Below are 15034 nucleotides of genomic sequence, written 5' to 3' on the forward strand. Positions count from 1 at the left end.
ACTAGCACAAAATCAGTTAGGCTACAGACAGCTGTAACTTCAACTTATCAGAAATGCCCCCATCAGCCTTTTCTCCCATCATAATTCAAACCTTTACCCTAAAGCGACGAGTCAGGTTAATAAAAAATGTGTATGAAATTACAAAAGATGCGACTAAAAACTTACAAACCACTCTTTTGCATTTGCATCCTAAAGGACACTATCTATAAATCTATATCTGTGACACCTGTTCCCTTTTGGAACTCCCTTGAAGAGTGGCCATGGCAAAAGAATCTGTATAACTGGTGAACTATAGTGCCACTTCTCAGCTTGTGGTGCAATACCCTTAACAGGCCACTGGCAGTGGGCAACTTTAGCACAGTGTTTTCAGAGGTTCCTACCTAATGTTCCCAACAACAACCATTACCTACTACTAATGCTTCCAGCTAATGTTAATACCTACTACTTATATCTGTTCCTCCTACCTACTACTATCTATTCCTCCTACCATTTTGCCATAAGGCAGGGCTAGTGCATAGCACTCACTGCAGAAATTTCTAGAGTTAGGAAGAATGAGTCATGTGAGTTAAGTGTTGTCAAGAGTTATGTGTGCCAAGGAGCGATTGTATGTATGTGAACAGAATGCCAGCAGTTCACTTAACGGTGAGGCAGAAAGAAAAGATAGCTACCTGGGTCAAAGGAGTGCAACTTGACTACCACAGAAGTGCTGGCTCACTACACAGCTGTCACTGACCCTCCCAATACCCAGGCAGGTAGCACCAGTAATATACCTTCCTAGTTGGAGACTGCATACTAACAACTACCTAAAGGATACAACTAAAGATTTCCTACCTTGAAGTACACAAATAACAAGTCTCCATTATGACCTTGATAGAAACAAAATTTGTGGCCTCAGTGATAAGCAAGCGGAAAGTCTGAGGCAATTCTGTCTTTACCTGAGCTTGGGATGACTCTGACAGGATAACAGTTTTGATGGTAATGAAGTACTTGAATGGACTGTCTTGGTCAACACAAAGTCTGACAAGAAAATTTCAGTAAATGGTTATATGAGAGGGACCATCACCATTTCTGAAGCCTGGCACATGTTTAACAGTTGTCTAACTCCTATTATTCTTCAGTTATAAACAGTACATATTAAATAGAGAAACAAGCTTGAAAACGACTTAAAAAAACCTGTCATACTTCATTAAAAGGTATAGTAAGATAAATTTCACCGAGTACTAAGAGATATATATATACATATTCAATCCAATGGCAATGTTTTCTCTCTATTTTGACAATATATGCCTCACACAATAAAAATATTGGACCCTCATTCTTTGGCTAGTTTCATTTCAATTAGAATTCTTACAAAAGTGATTTGCTTTATTTTGATTAACATTGGCCATCAACCAAAGTTAAATTAAATGGCACCTTCCAAAATTTGGATTTATATATAATTCAAGATATATATAATTTAAGTTTAGCCTCTTCATGTCAGCAACCTATGGGACTTAAAAAAAGGTTAGTGATGACAAATTACCGTTTAAGCCTACAAAGTTTTCACATCAAGTACAGAAGATTTTCTTCAGAATGTGCAGATGAAGTTCAATAATACATTAAACAATCTATGCCATTTCACAAATTAAGAGCTAAAAATCTTAAGTGATATCTGCACTTCAAAATCATTCATGGGAGGACTGAATGAAATGATTTTTTTCCTTATATTCCTTACAACTAAGTACCGAGAGAACAGTTAAAATGAGGTGACAGTCTTCATAATGTCACCAGCATTAAGCATACACATGTATTTTACAAAGTGTTAAGTCTTTAAATCTAGATAAGTTTACGATTAACAAAGGATCTCATCACAGTAAAGCAGCTGAAAGCTATAAAAAGAGCACTGTTTATTAAGGCAACCCCCTATGTACTTAATAATAATAATGACAGAGTGGGTATTTGGATTTTTATGATAAAACCAAAAGATGCGTGAAATTACTGAAATATCAAAATTGACAAATATACCCCATGATGTTACCTTGAGCATTAAAAAGATTATGACTTTGTAAAGTCATAAACAACAAATCATTCCGTGTGCATAAATCATCTGATTTATCTTTTTTCTAAATATCTAGTACATCTTAATGAATGCTGAATTCTAGATTACTAACTTGTAGTAATCTGGTTTCTTTCAATATATAAGAAAGCACACAAATTATACAAAATACCAAAGCATATAAAATATAGAAAATATATATCAATTAATTACTCTAACAGCATAAAGACACATAAATTAAAATAATGCCTGTTATCTAAGCAATAGCTGAAACCCACCCACTGGACTAATATTTGGTTAATAGTAAAGACTTTGCAACCATAAGTTAATGAAACTGGAGGGATCAAACTGGCCAACTTCAAACTTGAGTCATAATATGGAATGCTCATATACCTAAAATGTATTATTCTTGGCTTGTACAGTATCTCATGTTTTTGCATTTTTCATCCACAAGGATTTTTTAAAAAAATGCAGTAATATATACCTGATCATTTGAAGCCATTTGAGTTACTATGGAAGAATATAACCTAAAATGTTCAGTCACATTGTGATAACCTCTAATGTGTATAAACTCTCAAGTAGTGAGTTATATGGAAAATGAACAATGTCTATGCAGTTCTTTTAACTTTATATATTCACTTCTAAAAGTTAATAAATTTTTGAAAGTGTTTCTGCAACAAGCTTTCCTACTGGTTTTGTGGCAGTGATTTGCATAAAACTGACATGGTACATACATAGCATGAAACAGTCCATGAGTCCAGTGCTTGAATATGTACACACAGTGGTGAAGTTTTTTCTTCATGACTGCATTTTTGCTTAGCATCGCATCACTAAAACCACCCTTTATAAGACATGCATTAACCCTTACAGTAAGCTTGCAAAATTGCTCCCTGTTCAAGGTATAGGTTTCACATTCTTACACTAATTCTTATTCTTTGCTTTTCACTTAATCAAAATATTTTATACCTTTAGTACCTGCAACTTTTGCATGTGGTTTATATTCTCAGGGTGGGGATGGGTCTTCTTGACTGTAACTCTTGTCAGGTCTTGGTGGCTTCTGTGGTGGTTCAGGTGATATATCCGAGATGATACATGAAGGCTGTAGAGACATACCACCAGTTAGGACAGCTATAATTAATTTTTCATATTCACACGTCAAAGACTATGAGTGTTATGGAGTGCAGTGCACAATTTTACATAAGTAGCAAAACAATCATCCAGGAATTTGAGCAAGAGTTGAATACTACCACACTATGGATAAGTTTTCAGAACTTACCGAATTCATGAAAGCATTCCCATATATATAAATATATTGTTTCTGGGAAACATTTCTTCTGTTTGTCTAAACAGGAAATGGATTTTTTACCTGGAAGTAACGCTTTGCATAAAGAACAATAAAAAGTACGTGTCTCATTATTTGTTTCAAGTAAACTTCTGCTAACTGGTGAACAGTTTTTGATATTGAGACTTAATAACTATTCCACAATATCTGGCCTGCTCACTTCCTACACTCCACCTGAGGTTGTCATATGTATCACAAAATAAAACACTTTTCTTTAAAAGTGCTATTATTATATCTGGTTCCTTCCCTACTCAAGAGCCATTTCTCTTGATCACCATACAAAACAAAGGGAAGATTGAGAAGTATGCAAGGAATGAAAGGAATGTGGCATCACAAACAGTTGGTTACATCATGATAAAAAGAAAAAGGGGTGAGGGGAGAAAGAATACTTCCCACGTATTCCCTGCGTGTCGTAGAAGGCGACTAAAAGGGGAGGGAGCGGGTGGCTGGAAATCCTCCCCTCTCTTTTTTTTTTTTTCTCCAAAAGAAGGAACAGAGAAGGGGGCCAGGTTAGGATGTTCCCTCAAAGGCCCAGTCCTCTGTTCTTAACGCTACCTCGCTAACGCGGGAAATGGCGAATAGTTTGAAAAAAAAAAAGAAAAAAAAAGAAAAAGGCTTTTGAAGAATGGAAATAACTTTCCTCTACAGGTGCTGATTGTAATCTGTGCCCTTCCAGGATCATAAAAGTAATGTGTGTCCTTCCAGTATCCAAAAGTCTACACAGCAGGATATTAATGATGAAATGGTGTATCAAACATTTATGGATTAATGTCAATTTACCTGGTTAAACTTCAAATATGAATTCAGTTCCCACAACCCTAATACGGGTTCTATATCTCTGATGCCGGTTCCTTTCTGGAACTCCCTCAAGGAGATGGCAATAGAGTCTCTATAACTAGTGAACTCCTTTAGTGCCCCACCCTTAACAGGTCACTTACAGAGGACAAGTCTAGCGCAGTGTCTGCAGAGGCTCCTACCTAATGTTTCAGCCTAATGCTCCTACCTAAATGTTCCTGCCTGCTACTTCTATCTACTGCAAAACCATTTTGCTATAAGCAGGAATAGCACATAATAATTAATTTATTAATGTGCTACTGGCATCAATCAGTCAGATACGATTAGTTTAAGCACATACATTACTTGATCTCATTTGCAATGTTAAAAATTCTAAGCTTTTAATCCACAAAAAGGGAAAGTTTAACAGAGAGTAAGAATTCTCATTCATGAACACTACTATATATTGCAAAAAAAAATTTCTTTTTTCTTTCGTACTATTCGCCATTTCCCGCATTAGCGAGGTAGCGTTATCAACAGAGGACTGGGCCTTAGAGGGAATATCCTCACCTGGCCCCCTTCTCTGTTCCTTCTTTTGGAAAATTAAAAAAAAAAAACGAGAGGGGAGGATTTCCAGCCACCCGCTCCCTTCCCTTTTAGTCGCCTTCTACGACACGCAGGGAATACGTGGGAAGTATTCTTTCTCCCCTATCCCCAGGGATAAATTCTGATTTTCTTTATTTGAGGACAGATTATGTGTTGTCAAGGCCTGGAATATATCAGGATTCCCCAGAATATTCTCCTATGGAAGAAGGTGGTATGGAAGGCTGGAGGAAAGACTTTCTTTCAGGAGGAAGACTGTGTAAAGAAATATCTGAGATTAACCAAAACCCAGCTCCTGTAAGAGATTTACCTTATATGAACATCAGGCAGAAGGGGGTCTCCATGAAAAAATAGCCTGGACTGAACCTCAAATGTAATGGAAGATGGAAATTCAACTCTCTAATTCAAACAGATTCTGCTGATGCTACCTCATTCATAGAAGCTTTAGAGTCAGTCAGGGTCCTCCGATCAATAGGGAGAGTAAGGGATCCGTTACTTACTAGGACCTGGCAGAAATTCTTGACCCACAAAAGGAGCCCCAAAATTTCCTCAAAAGATAAAAAAGAAGAGTGAGGAACATAAGCAAGTACTTGCAGATATGAGGCAAGATTCCACCATGATTCAAAATGATTCTTAAGAAGAACTGCATCCAAATTAATATCTCATTTGAACAAAAAACTACCAAAACTATCATTTTTCTTTTGAATTAACAGTCAAGCATTCCTAATTAATGAAATAATTATTTACTGGGCTGGCTAATCCTAAGTACAGTTGGCAGGGGTGTTGCACTAGGTGCAATGGGCAGAAACCTAAGAGAATGTAAACAACCCTCCACTATGGTCACTAATGGGTTACTGAGGCCTCCATGCATATCCAGTGATTCACTATTTGCTCCCACTGCCATCTATGGCTGGCCAAGAGAGTCTATAATTTGTGTGAAACCTAACTAGTGGGAAATTCCTTGTGTAGACTGATGCCACTAGCACCTTGCTAAATCAAGCATCAAATGACGCCCATAGCATGGAGAGGGTTAGTAAACTAAATGATAATCAAAAAATAGGTAAAAAGGAATAATAATTTATGATAAAGAAAAAAGCCCGTCTAGTAGATGTTTGGTCAACATGCACACCAAGAGAATTTTGAGCTGCCTGGTGGCCAGGAGTAAGTCAATGAAGTCATCTTTGTAAAGGTCGCTGACCAAAGATAGGCCTGAAATGAGCAAGCTTCGGCCGCCTAATTGGGAGGATTGTAACAGGTGGGGAAAGCCAGTGTTTTCCTATTATGAAGACAGACAGTTAAAGATCCTAATTCCAATACTCCTAGAGAATCTCTCCTGCTCATGGGACGGACTGCAGAAAGGGGAACTTTATCATTTTGGGAAAAATATAAGCAGTACAGTACTCACATTAGCAGCTTGTAAGGAAATGGCACTTAGCCTCTGGGATACACTGTCACTATCCTGATCACGCATCTTGACAGGCAATGGTGGTGGAGCCTCCTCTTCACAAATTGAACCAGTTGGTGTACTCACTGTAAGGTAGCAATAAAAAAATTTAATTTACATTTGAAATTCTTCTAATATGTATAAACAAGTACATGAATATAAACAATTACTCGTATCTTACATTAAATTTCCTATACTCTGGGTTGCTGGGTTACCATTAGGAGAGATTTTCATAATACTACAATAATGACCATGTAAGTTTTCCTCAAATGTCTCATTTCTGCTATGGAACTCCTAATGGACTCCTCTGCACTCACCATGAACAAAGAATATGTTTGGTTTATAGTTTTCATTGCACTGTAGTTTTATTTATGTATGACTGATTTGTTAAATAAGTTCTAGTGCATTTATTTCTTAGGAGTTATTATTTTTTTGAGTCTTTGTGCAACTGTTTCACACCATGCATAAGGTAATAAAATTATGTTGAAACGGAGAGAATTCATTGATTCCACTTCAACAGTCTAAAAGTGAGGACTGTTGAAATAATTATGACAAACCTCAGATTTGATCCCTCTGAACAGTAGCTTTACAAGATCATATGTGATTCAAACTAACCATCACAAACTACCACCAAAAATTTGATGACCAATAATAATGTAAAAGAACTTGTTGCATTTCACCGTAAAATACTTACTAAGACTCTCTCTGGAACCCAAAGATGGTGAAGGAGTGGGTGATAATGAGGAGCTCATGGTTAGGGATCGTGGTCGAATTAGCAGTCTCTCTGGTTCCAGTTCTGTTCTCTTAGGGCGTTCACGTGTCAGCTGAAAATGAAGAGCAATCAGTAATTAAAAAGAATAATGAATATGTTCATGATGGAAGTAATACTATCACATAAGTACAATACTTTCCTGTGCCTGCAATTAAATGAGCTATGGGAACATTATACTTACATAATCTGTCAGTGAGGCACTTGGATTACCTATTAAATGCATGCCTATATTTGGGTTACTGCCTAATTACCCAAAAATGAATAGTTTTCTTCAAGTGTTTGCTATTTCTAAACAATGCAAATAAAAACATTGTATCTAAACTGCTATTAACTGACAACCAACATCATTTCAGGCTTCCCTACTTTTCTCTAACTATTCATTTATCTATCAATTAATTCGCAATGAGGACTCACCTATTGCAGAGGCAAAATGGATAGGGAAAACTCATGTGCAGCTGAAGTGAAATGGGGAGAAATGTGTCTGTCTCATGTTTTGATAAAAAGCAGCAGAGTGACTACCATTGGTGCTGAAATTGTTCAATAAACACTGACTTTTCTTTCAGTAAACCAGCTTAATAGCAGCATAAAGAGCTTGTCATGGCTGTTACTTGTGGAAGGTGGTCTCCTTTAGTGAATTATGTTGCATTTGCATAAAACTTATGATTCAAAAGGTAGACTGATTTTTAATAAGAATTTCTTGTCTTAGGAAATGAACAAATCATCAGCTTTACTAGAGCCTGGAAACTTTTGAGTTTTTCACAAAATACCAGAACATACTCTAAAAACATATACTAAAAATCAGATTAATTTTAAACAAAAACAGCAGAATAGTGAATGCTTATCAACATGCCACCAGGCTGCTTAGCATCCACAAACATTTAACAAAACTCAATACGAAAGCAAAAATACTTCCAATATAATCATCTAAACATGCTTGGTACTCATTTCTTTGCACGAGCACTAGACCCCTTCCACCAAATCACTTCATAATCAATCATGAACCCCCAAGTAAATCAAAACGTTCACCCAAACTTTACACTTCAGCAACCGATACTTGAAGAGTCCCCTCTAACATACACAACAATGACTAATCATATTCACACTGTAATGAAGTGACAACTCACACCTCCCCAACCTAATCTCACTGCACACTCCATCATACCTACACTCATCTGCAACTACAATCCCCAGACATGTATGAGGATCCCTTTCTAGTCTGCACTATGAACATCACCCACCACTCAATTGTAAATGCCATTTCACTATATCAAAAAATTCCACATGCTCAAGATGCAACCTCCACACAGAAGATACTGAAAACTTACTTCTCAATAATCCTGTACTCATCCCACAAACAAACTTCATACCTCTTAACCTGTACTCTCACCCAGTGGATATGGTTGGCCTACTGAGTGCTCCAGAAGCCCCACAGGAAGGGTCCTGGGGCAGGAAAGGAATGGAAGGTAAGGTGGATACTAGAAATTGAGATGGGGAATGGAGGAGACAAGAAGAATAAGTGACATATATTTACTTCTTTTCTTTCTTTTAAACTATTCGCCATTTCCCGTGTTAGCGAGGTAGCGTTAAGAACAGAGGACTGGGCCTTTGTGGAATATCCTCACCTGGCCCCCCTCTGTTCCTTCTTTTGGAAAATTAAAAAAAAACGAGAGGGGAGGATTTCCAGCCTCCCGCTCCCTCCCCTTTTAGTCGCCTTCTACGACACGCAGGGAATACGTGGGAAGTATTCTTAATCCCCCATCCCCAGGGATATTTACTACTAATTCTAAATCTACAAAGTACATTAAAAAGTAGTGAACAAGGCCAGCTAATGTCTTCTGCACGAGTAGTGGCTGGTGATGGTCTGGAATACAAGTATCCATTAAACTGTTTGACACAACTTGAATGACACAAATCTCTTTAGCTAATAATCATGTCAACATAAATGGGGTAACTCTTGCATAACACTGAATATCTACCCGCACTCACATATTAGTTTACTAGCTACCTATACAAATATATGGAAGATTATTATTAGCATGACAAATCCGTGCCACTGTTCAATTTACGAGGCTGCAATATAGAGATTACATAAAAGGTTTCTGGAAGAATGGAAGAACATGCATTACACCAAACAGAAACATTCTTTCTTTTATGTACCACTGCATTTAACCACTACTTTGTTGTAAAGATGCTCACATAATCATAAACAAATATACCATCATTATACATCTTTATTATTTTTTCTCATTCTGATATTAGTCTCAGTGTCATATTCCTTACTTTCATCTTCCTCTTAGTTTCTTCCAGTCACAAGTAACTTCACCAGTATTTTCATATACCAAGAGGTAATTCAAAGACTGTTCTTTCTCATACAAAATACCTGTCTCAGGTCTACATATTTCTAAAACATTAGAGATATTCTTTTCAAGTCTCTGTATCATCCTATCCATCCTAGTTCCTCTATATATAACATTCCTTTTATCTTACAAACAATTCTCAACAAAAAATTTCTTTTTAAGCTCCTAACCATTCTCAACTTTTTTATCAAAGCTTTTTAAAATCTTGCTTGCTGAGAACTTTCCATACATGCTTGTCAAATGGCACACCAATACTTCCATTACATGTTACAAAAGAACAGCACAAAGTTATAGCTGCATGCAATGACAAGCTCAGGCGGCAAGCATCAATAGCCAGGTCAGCATCTGAAGATGCATCATGCAGCTATGACAAAAAATTGAACTGGACACCTACTGGGATTGTTACCTGCTCAGTCAACTCAAATATTGGCTGAGGTGGGGCTAACTGTGAGTCGGATCGGTCAAACCACTGAGTTGAAGGTTCACGCTGTGAGGTGAAACTTTCACGCCGTAACAGCCGGCTGAAGCATGAATAAATATACCATGTTATCAAAATCAGAGCATTAATCAATACATATATTTAAGAAATATATCCATCCTGTTTTGCATTTATTTAACTGCAGCCATGACATAAAAAATGGTACATTCTACGATAAATCAACCTAAACTGATTTATCAGAAAGAAATGAGCATCTGAAGCAAAGCATCAAATTCTGTTGATCATATCCATACAAACATTAATAAAATGCTGTAAGGTATAAGAGAGTGAGTATCTATTAATACATAAAATGTGATTCTGCCATAAGACAGTACTGACACACAGCACTCACCACAAGAGTTATTTGTTTCACAATACTGTTGTTCTCTGCTGCCAAACATATTGTACAAATGTTTCAAAAGAGAGCTTTCAGCAGAATCATATTTCACTGCAGTTTCAAAACTGAAGTAATAACAAATGCCCTTAATACAAACTAAACATAAAATTACTTGATATTTCAACATTAAATTCATAATTAATACAACTATCATAATTCATACAAATAATGTTTTTCTAATAAACTTACAAACATACAAGATATAATAGTATAATTGAGTTTAACTTGTAATAATCTACATCCTATTTCAGTGGAATAAACTTTAGAAAATAGTGATGAAATGGCAATATGTATACCTGAAACTTTTCTCCTTTTTTGCAGATTTTGATGGTGTTCCATTCATGAAATTTGAAGAGATTTTATGGTGACGAGGCAATGTACCTCCACATACCTTCCCTGAAGTGCTAAGTCTTGATAAGGATGACTGGGAAGTTGATAATGACATGCTCCTGAAATGATCATGAAGTTAACAATAATGCATAATACTTTAAAAGCATATGTTATAACAAGATTACCAAACACAAAAAGTAGGAAACACCATGATAAGACATACAGGGCCAGATTAAACTTGGAGGAAACCTGGGATAACATTTTGTGGAACACATTTTCCTATGGCCAGAAAAAGATTGCTGGGTAGGGGTATACATTCATAAAGTCCTCTTTATCCAAGAAAAGATATTTCTCATATCTAAGCCAGAACAATGGAACAAAAACAAATGACTATGAGACAGACAGGATTTGGAAAAACACCGAATAAGTTAGTAAACATTCATAAAGACCTCTTTATATAAAAAAGACAATCATTATAAAACTAAAATTTCACTGAAAAAAATCAATATATAACTGACATGATTTGAATAAGAAAACATTGAATGAGTTGGTAGTCATTCTTAGTGTCCTCTTTATCAATGAAAACACATTTAGTTTAAAACTTAAATTAAAACAACTGAACAAAAACAAATTAACTTATGATTAGCATGATAAAAAAATATGCTGAGTAACTCTTGCTGAGGTCAGATAACAATCTCCATAAGTGAAGTTACTTGAGAAATCTCTTTCACATTCTATTACTCGGGAGAATCTCAGTAAGATTCACTGGATGCAAAATATTGCATTCTGGGATGAGAACTGCAAGGCTTATGGGCATTGACTATCTGATGGCACATCTCAGATGATCCTTTAGCAATTCACTTTGGAAAACAAACTCTTCCCACTACAGTTTGACACCATCAATGAGAGAGAAATTTTCAGGGCAAATATCTGGACTGATTCAAAGAGCACAATATAGTACTAGAAGTAGAGCCAGCACATATAAATTTTCAGCCACTGTCACAACTTTTACTGTCAAATCATTCTACCTCACTCATCACTCTCACACATGATCATTTCTCAAAATATGATTGACTTTTGTGTGAGGCCCAGGGCACATGCCTCGCATGCTCATGCGTCAATCTCCCTCTGAAGGCATATCCCCATTAAAAGAGTAGAAATTCCTGGCAGTACAAATAGTATGTTCAAAGCAAATGAGAATCTAAACAGTTACCCCTAAACTTATCAATATAGCAATATAAGTCAAGAGTGAAACAATTTCAATTTTTTAGTTCCTTCATAGATTTGAGGTTAATACTAAGCAATTCTTAAATGCTAGAATGAACCAATCATCTTAAAAGAAATGACAAGATATTAAGTAAAAGAAGAGCCAGAAAATACTTAGAAAGAGATAAAGTTGGTGCAAGTTGAACTAAGTGAAGAGGAAGTAAATGCATGAACATTACAAAAAAAAAATCAATGATTAAATGAGAGGCAAACAGAGATTCCTGGGTGCAAAACTTTCTACCTGTGCACAGAAATAGGTAACTACAAATACATAATTACACAAATACATTATATGTATGGGGGACTCCAAAGTATACAAAATCCCCATTCTTAATATATAAGTCATTATATACACACATGCTTTGCCTTCAACCTTCACTGGTATAGAATGTACCTAGTGATCCATAGCAGCCTAAGATCAGCCTGCTGACCATTCTCTTCACCCATCTTTAACCCATGATGTACCAGAAAACACTCCCTATGCAACCAGAGTGTTAATGGCATCTCATATGCATGTATCTGTAAACACTTCCTATGCAAACAGTATTAACTGCATCTCATATGCATGTACCTGTAATCTTTCTAAGATAAGATGAATGAAAGTTGAAATGGAAGTAAACAGAGTACAACAATTGTGTCCTATCTAAATTGTGTACATTTTCTCTGTAATTTTGAGCATTTAGCTGTAGACAATAAACTACTACTAATAACTGCAAAAAACAGATGCACACACATCACAACACTTTATGACCTGTGGTTCTGAGCAGTGGATGTGACCAGTTTCCTGAGTGCTGCAGGAGCCTCAATAAGATAGAAGGGACTCCTGGGCCAGGAGGTAAGTATTATAATTATAATACTACTACTGCTGCTGCTACTACTACTACTACTACTAATTTTTTTTTTCATACATATTCACCTTTTCCCGCATTAGCGAGGTAGTGTTAGGAACAAAGGACTGAGCCTTAGAGGGAATATCCTCACTTGGCCCCCTTCTCTGTTCCTTTTGGAAAATTAAAAATGGGAGGGGAAGATTTCCAGCCTCCTGCTCCTTCCCTTTTTAATTGCCTCCTACAACACAGGGAATACATGGGAAGTATTCTTCCTCCCCTATCCCTAGAGATAAATAATAATACTGTAATAATAATAATAATGATAATAATAATATAATAATAATAATAATAATGATAATAATATTATTCACTGGCTACCATACATTACCTCACCACTACTCATCCTCCCTCCTAGGCCAACACACACTAGCCACAATCACCCCCTCTAGCCTCCAAAACCTTCTCCTTTCTGGATACATATTCTCCCTCATCATCACCACTTCCTCCTTCTCTGGCTACCTCACCCAACTTGACCACCATTGCTACTTCCCTTCCAGGTTACCACATCCTTCCTCACCACCACTCCCTTCCTTCTTCCCTGACCACAGCACCCTCTCTCACCACTGCCATTCCTTCCCTCCCTGGCCACAGCCATTTTCCCTTCTTCATACCTTCTATATTGCCAAAATAACCTTCTCTCTTAACATCAGAGATATTTACCTGAGAACATATCACCCCAGCACCCAACAATATCCATCCTTTCAAAAAATTGGATGAATTATTGGCAACTACTTATGGGATTAGCCATAATGCATCTGAGAAATTCTAGTGTGCCCACACACAGACAGAAGACTGGAACACCAATTCTCTGACTTATAAAATTGCTCTTTCTGGAATTTGATCTCCTTAAATTGGACTCTGGATGATTAAACATCTATGACTCCTCCAATATCTTCCCATTCTGAACCAATACCACCTCCAAATTTTCTTTGTACAGGGTCTTCCAAGTACTTTCCCATCTCCAGGGAAACAAGGCTCATGGCCCTTCTAGCATATCTCTTTGAGTCCTATGGGAGTGTGCCTCTGAGCTAGATATGATCCAAGCTTGCCTATTTTGTTTCTATCTAAATACCCAGACTCTTCTTAGAAGCATGCCTTGATACAGCCCATCCCTGACAGATGATTGTTTTAAGCCTTCCATTTTTGGCCTCACATCAGCTATATCTAAAGTCTTTAACAATGACCTTTCTTTGTGACTGGCTTGGTGGCCAGCTAATAGAGTTAGTCAACCACTTTTTGTTTTTAATGTGGAGGACAGTGTCAGGTATATATCACGTGAAGATTTCAATCAACTGTCTATACCTTTGTTGATATCTCCTTAGCTCTCACTTTCTCAGACACTTTGACCCCATTCCTTTCTCTCTGATTAGCAGTATGGCTTTCACAGTGTAAGGTTTAAAGATGATATCTCCTGTAAGACTCATCTCTGGTCTTCCTCTACCAAGGATTTGGTGAAATTTCTGTTGTGGCTCTTGACATCTCCAAAGCCAATGACACGCTGTGGCATAAGTATTTGCTTTTTAAACTTCATCCCTTTGTTTTTCCTACTCTCTCTTCCCATAATTCTGATTGCTCAGTTTTGTGTGGTTTGTATTTCTGTTATGACTGTTTTTGACAATGTGGATGACCAGATACGTGAGGCATAGTTTAAGACTGAGGGAATGAACTGTTTGATGAATATACAAAGGGATGTTTTTTCTTGTCCCAATCTGGGAGCATTAAGTGTTTTAAGGACATGTAGTTTGTTGATGTTTGTGATGTGGAGTGTAAATGTCATGTCTGTGTCATATGTGGTGCAGAGTGTGGTTGGAGTTCTGTTAAGTGGGAGTGAGTGATCATTCAAGGTGATGGGAGGGTGCAGGATGGATTCATGTCTATCAGAGGTTAAGAGGGTGACAGTAGATTTCTGTAATTATGCAAAAATTGTTTTGAATGAGCCAGTGTTGTCATTACTGTGGCAGGTGATGTCAAGTAATTATCATGTGAAGGTGTCAAAGATCTGTCTATAGTTTTGCTGATATTTACAGTTATACAGAAAGTGTGAATGTCACCGAACTCTGCCTGTATGTGGTCATATCACAAGCAAAAAGTCACCTTTGGTGAAGCTAATACCATCAACATTACTACTGTTACCATAAATCTTGCTAATTCTCTTCTTATCAACATATCAAACAATTCATCTTATCATGATTATTATTATCATCATCATCATCATAATAATAATAATAATAATAATAATAATAATAATAATAATAATAATAATAATCATTATTATCATTTATCATTATTATCATTATTATCATAAATTCTGATAATTCCAGAGTTATCAACACATTCTGCAGATAC

General features: G+C 36.6%; 1 protein-coding gene across 5 annotated transcripts in view; it reads right to left on the reverse strand.

Annotated features, from left to right (window-relative positions):
- Positions 1–2981: 2981 nt before the first annotated feature.
- Positions 2982–15034, reverse strand: part of mbc (myoblast city) — a 99331-nt gene continuing 87278 nt past the window's right edge. For 4 of the 5 annotated variants that reach the window (XM_071657890.1, XM_071657894.1, XM_071657892.1 and 1 more), the window contains 5 exons: positions 10499–10651; positions 9722–9848; positions 6893–7022; positions 6160–6284; positions 2982–3134 (listed from right to left, as the gene is read on the reverse strand). In XM_071657890.1, the coding sequence (XP_071513991.1) occupies positions 3039–3134; positions 6160–6284; positions 6893–7022; positions 9722–9848; positions 10499–10651 (631 nt within the window). In that variant the 3' untranslated portion in view covers positions 2982–3038. The remainder of the gene's footprint in view (positions 3135–6159; positions 6285–6892; positions 7023–9721; positions 9849–10498; positions 10652–15034) is intronic. The other variant, XM_071657891.1, reaches the window with a different exon arrangement.

This window comes from Panulirus ornatus, chromosome 65 (assembly GCF_036320965.1).
Source record: "Panulirus ornatus isolate Po-2019 chromosome 65, ASM3632096v1, whole genome shotgun sequence".
Taxonomy (NCBI): Eukaryota; Metazoa; Arthropoda; class Malacostraca; order Decapoda; family Palinuridae; genus Panulirus; species Panulirus ornatus.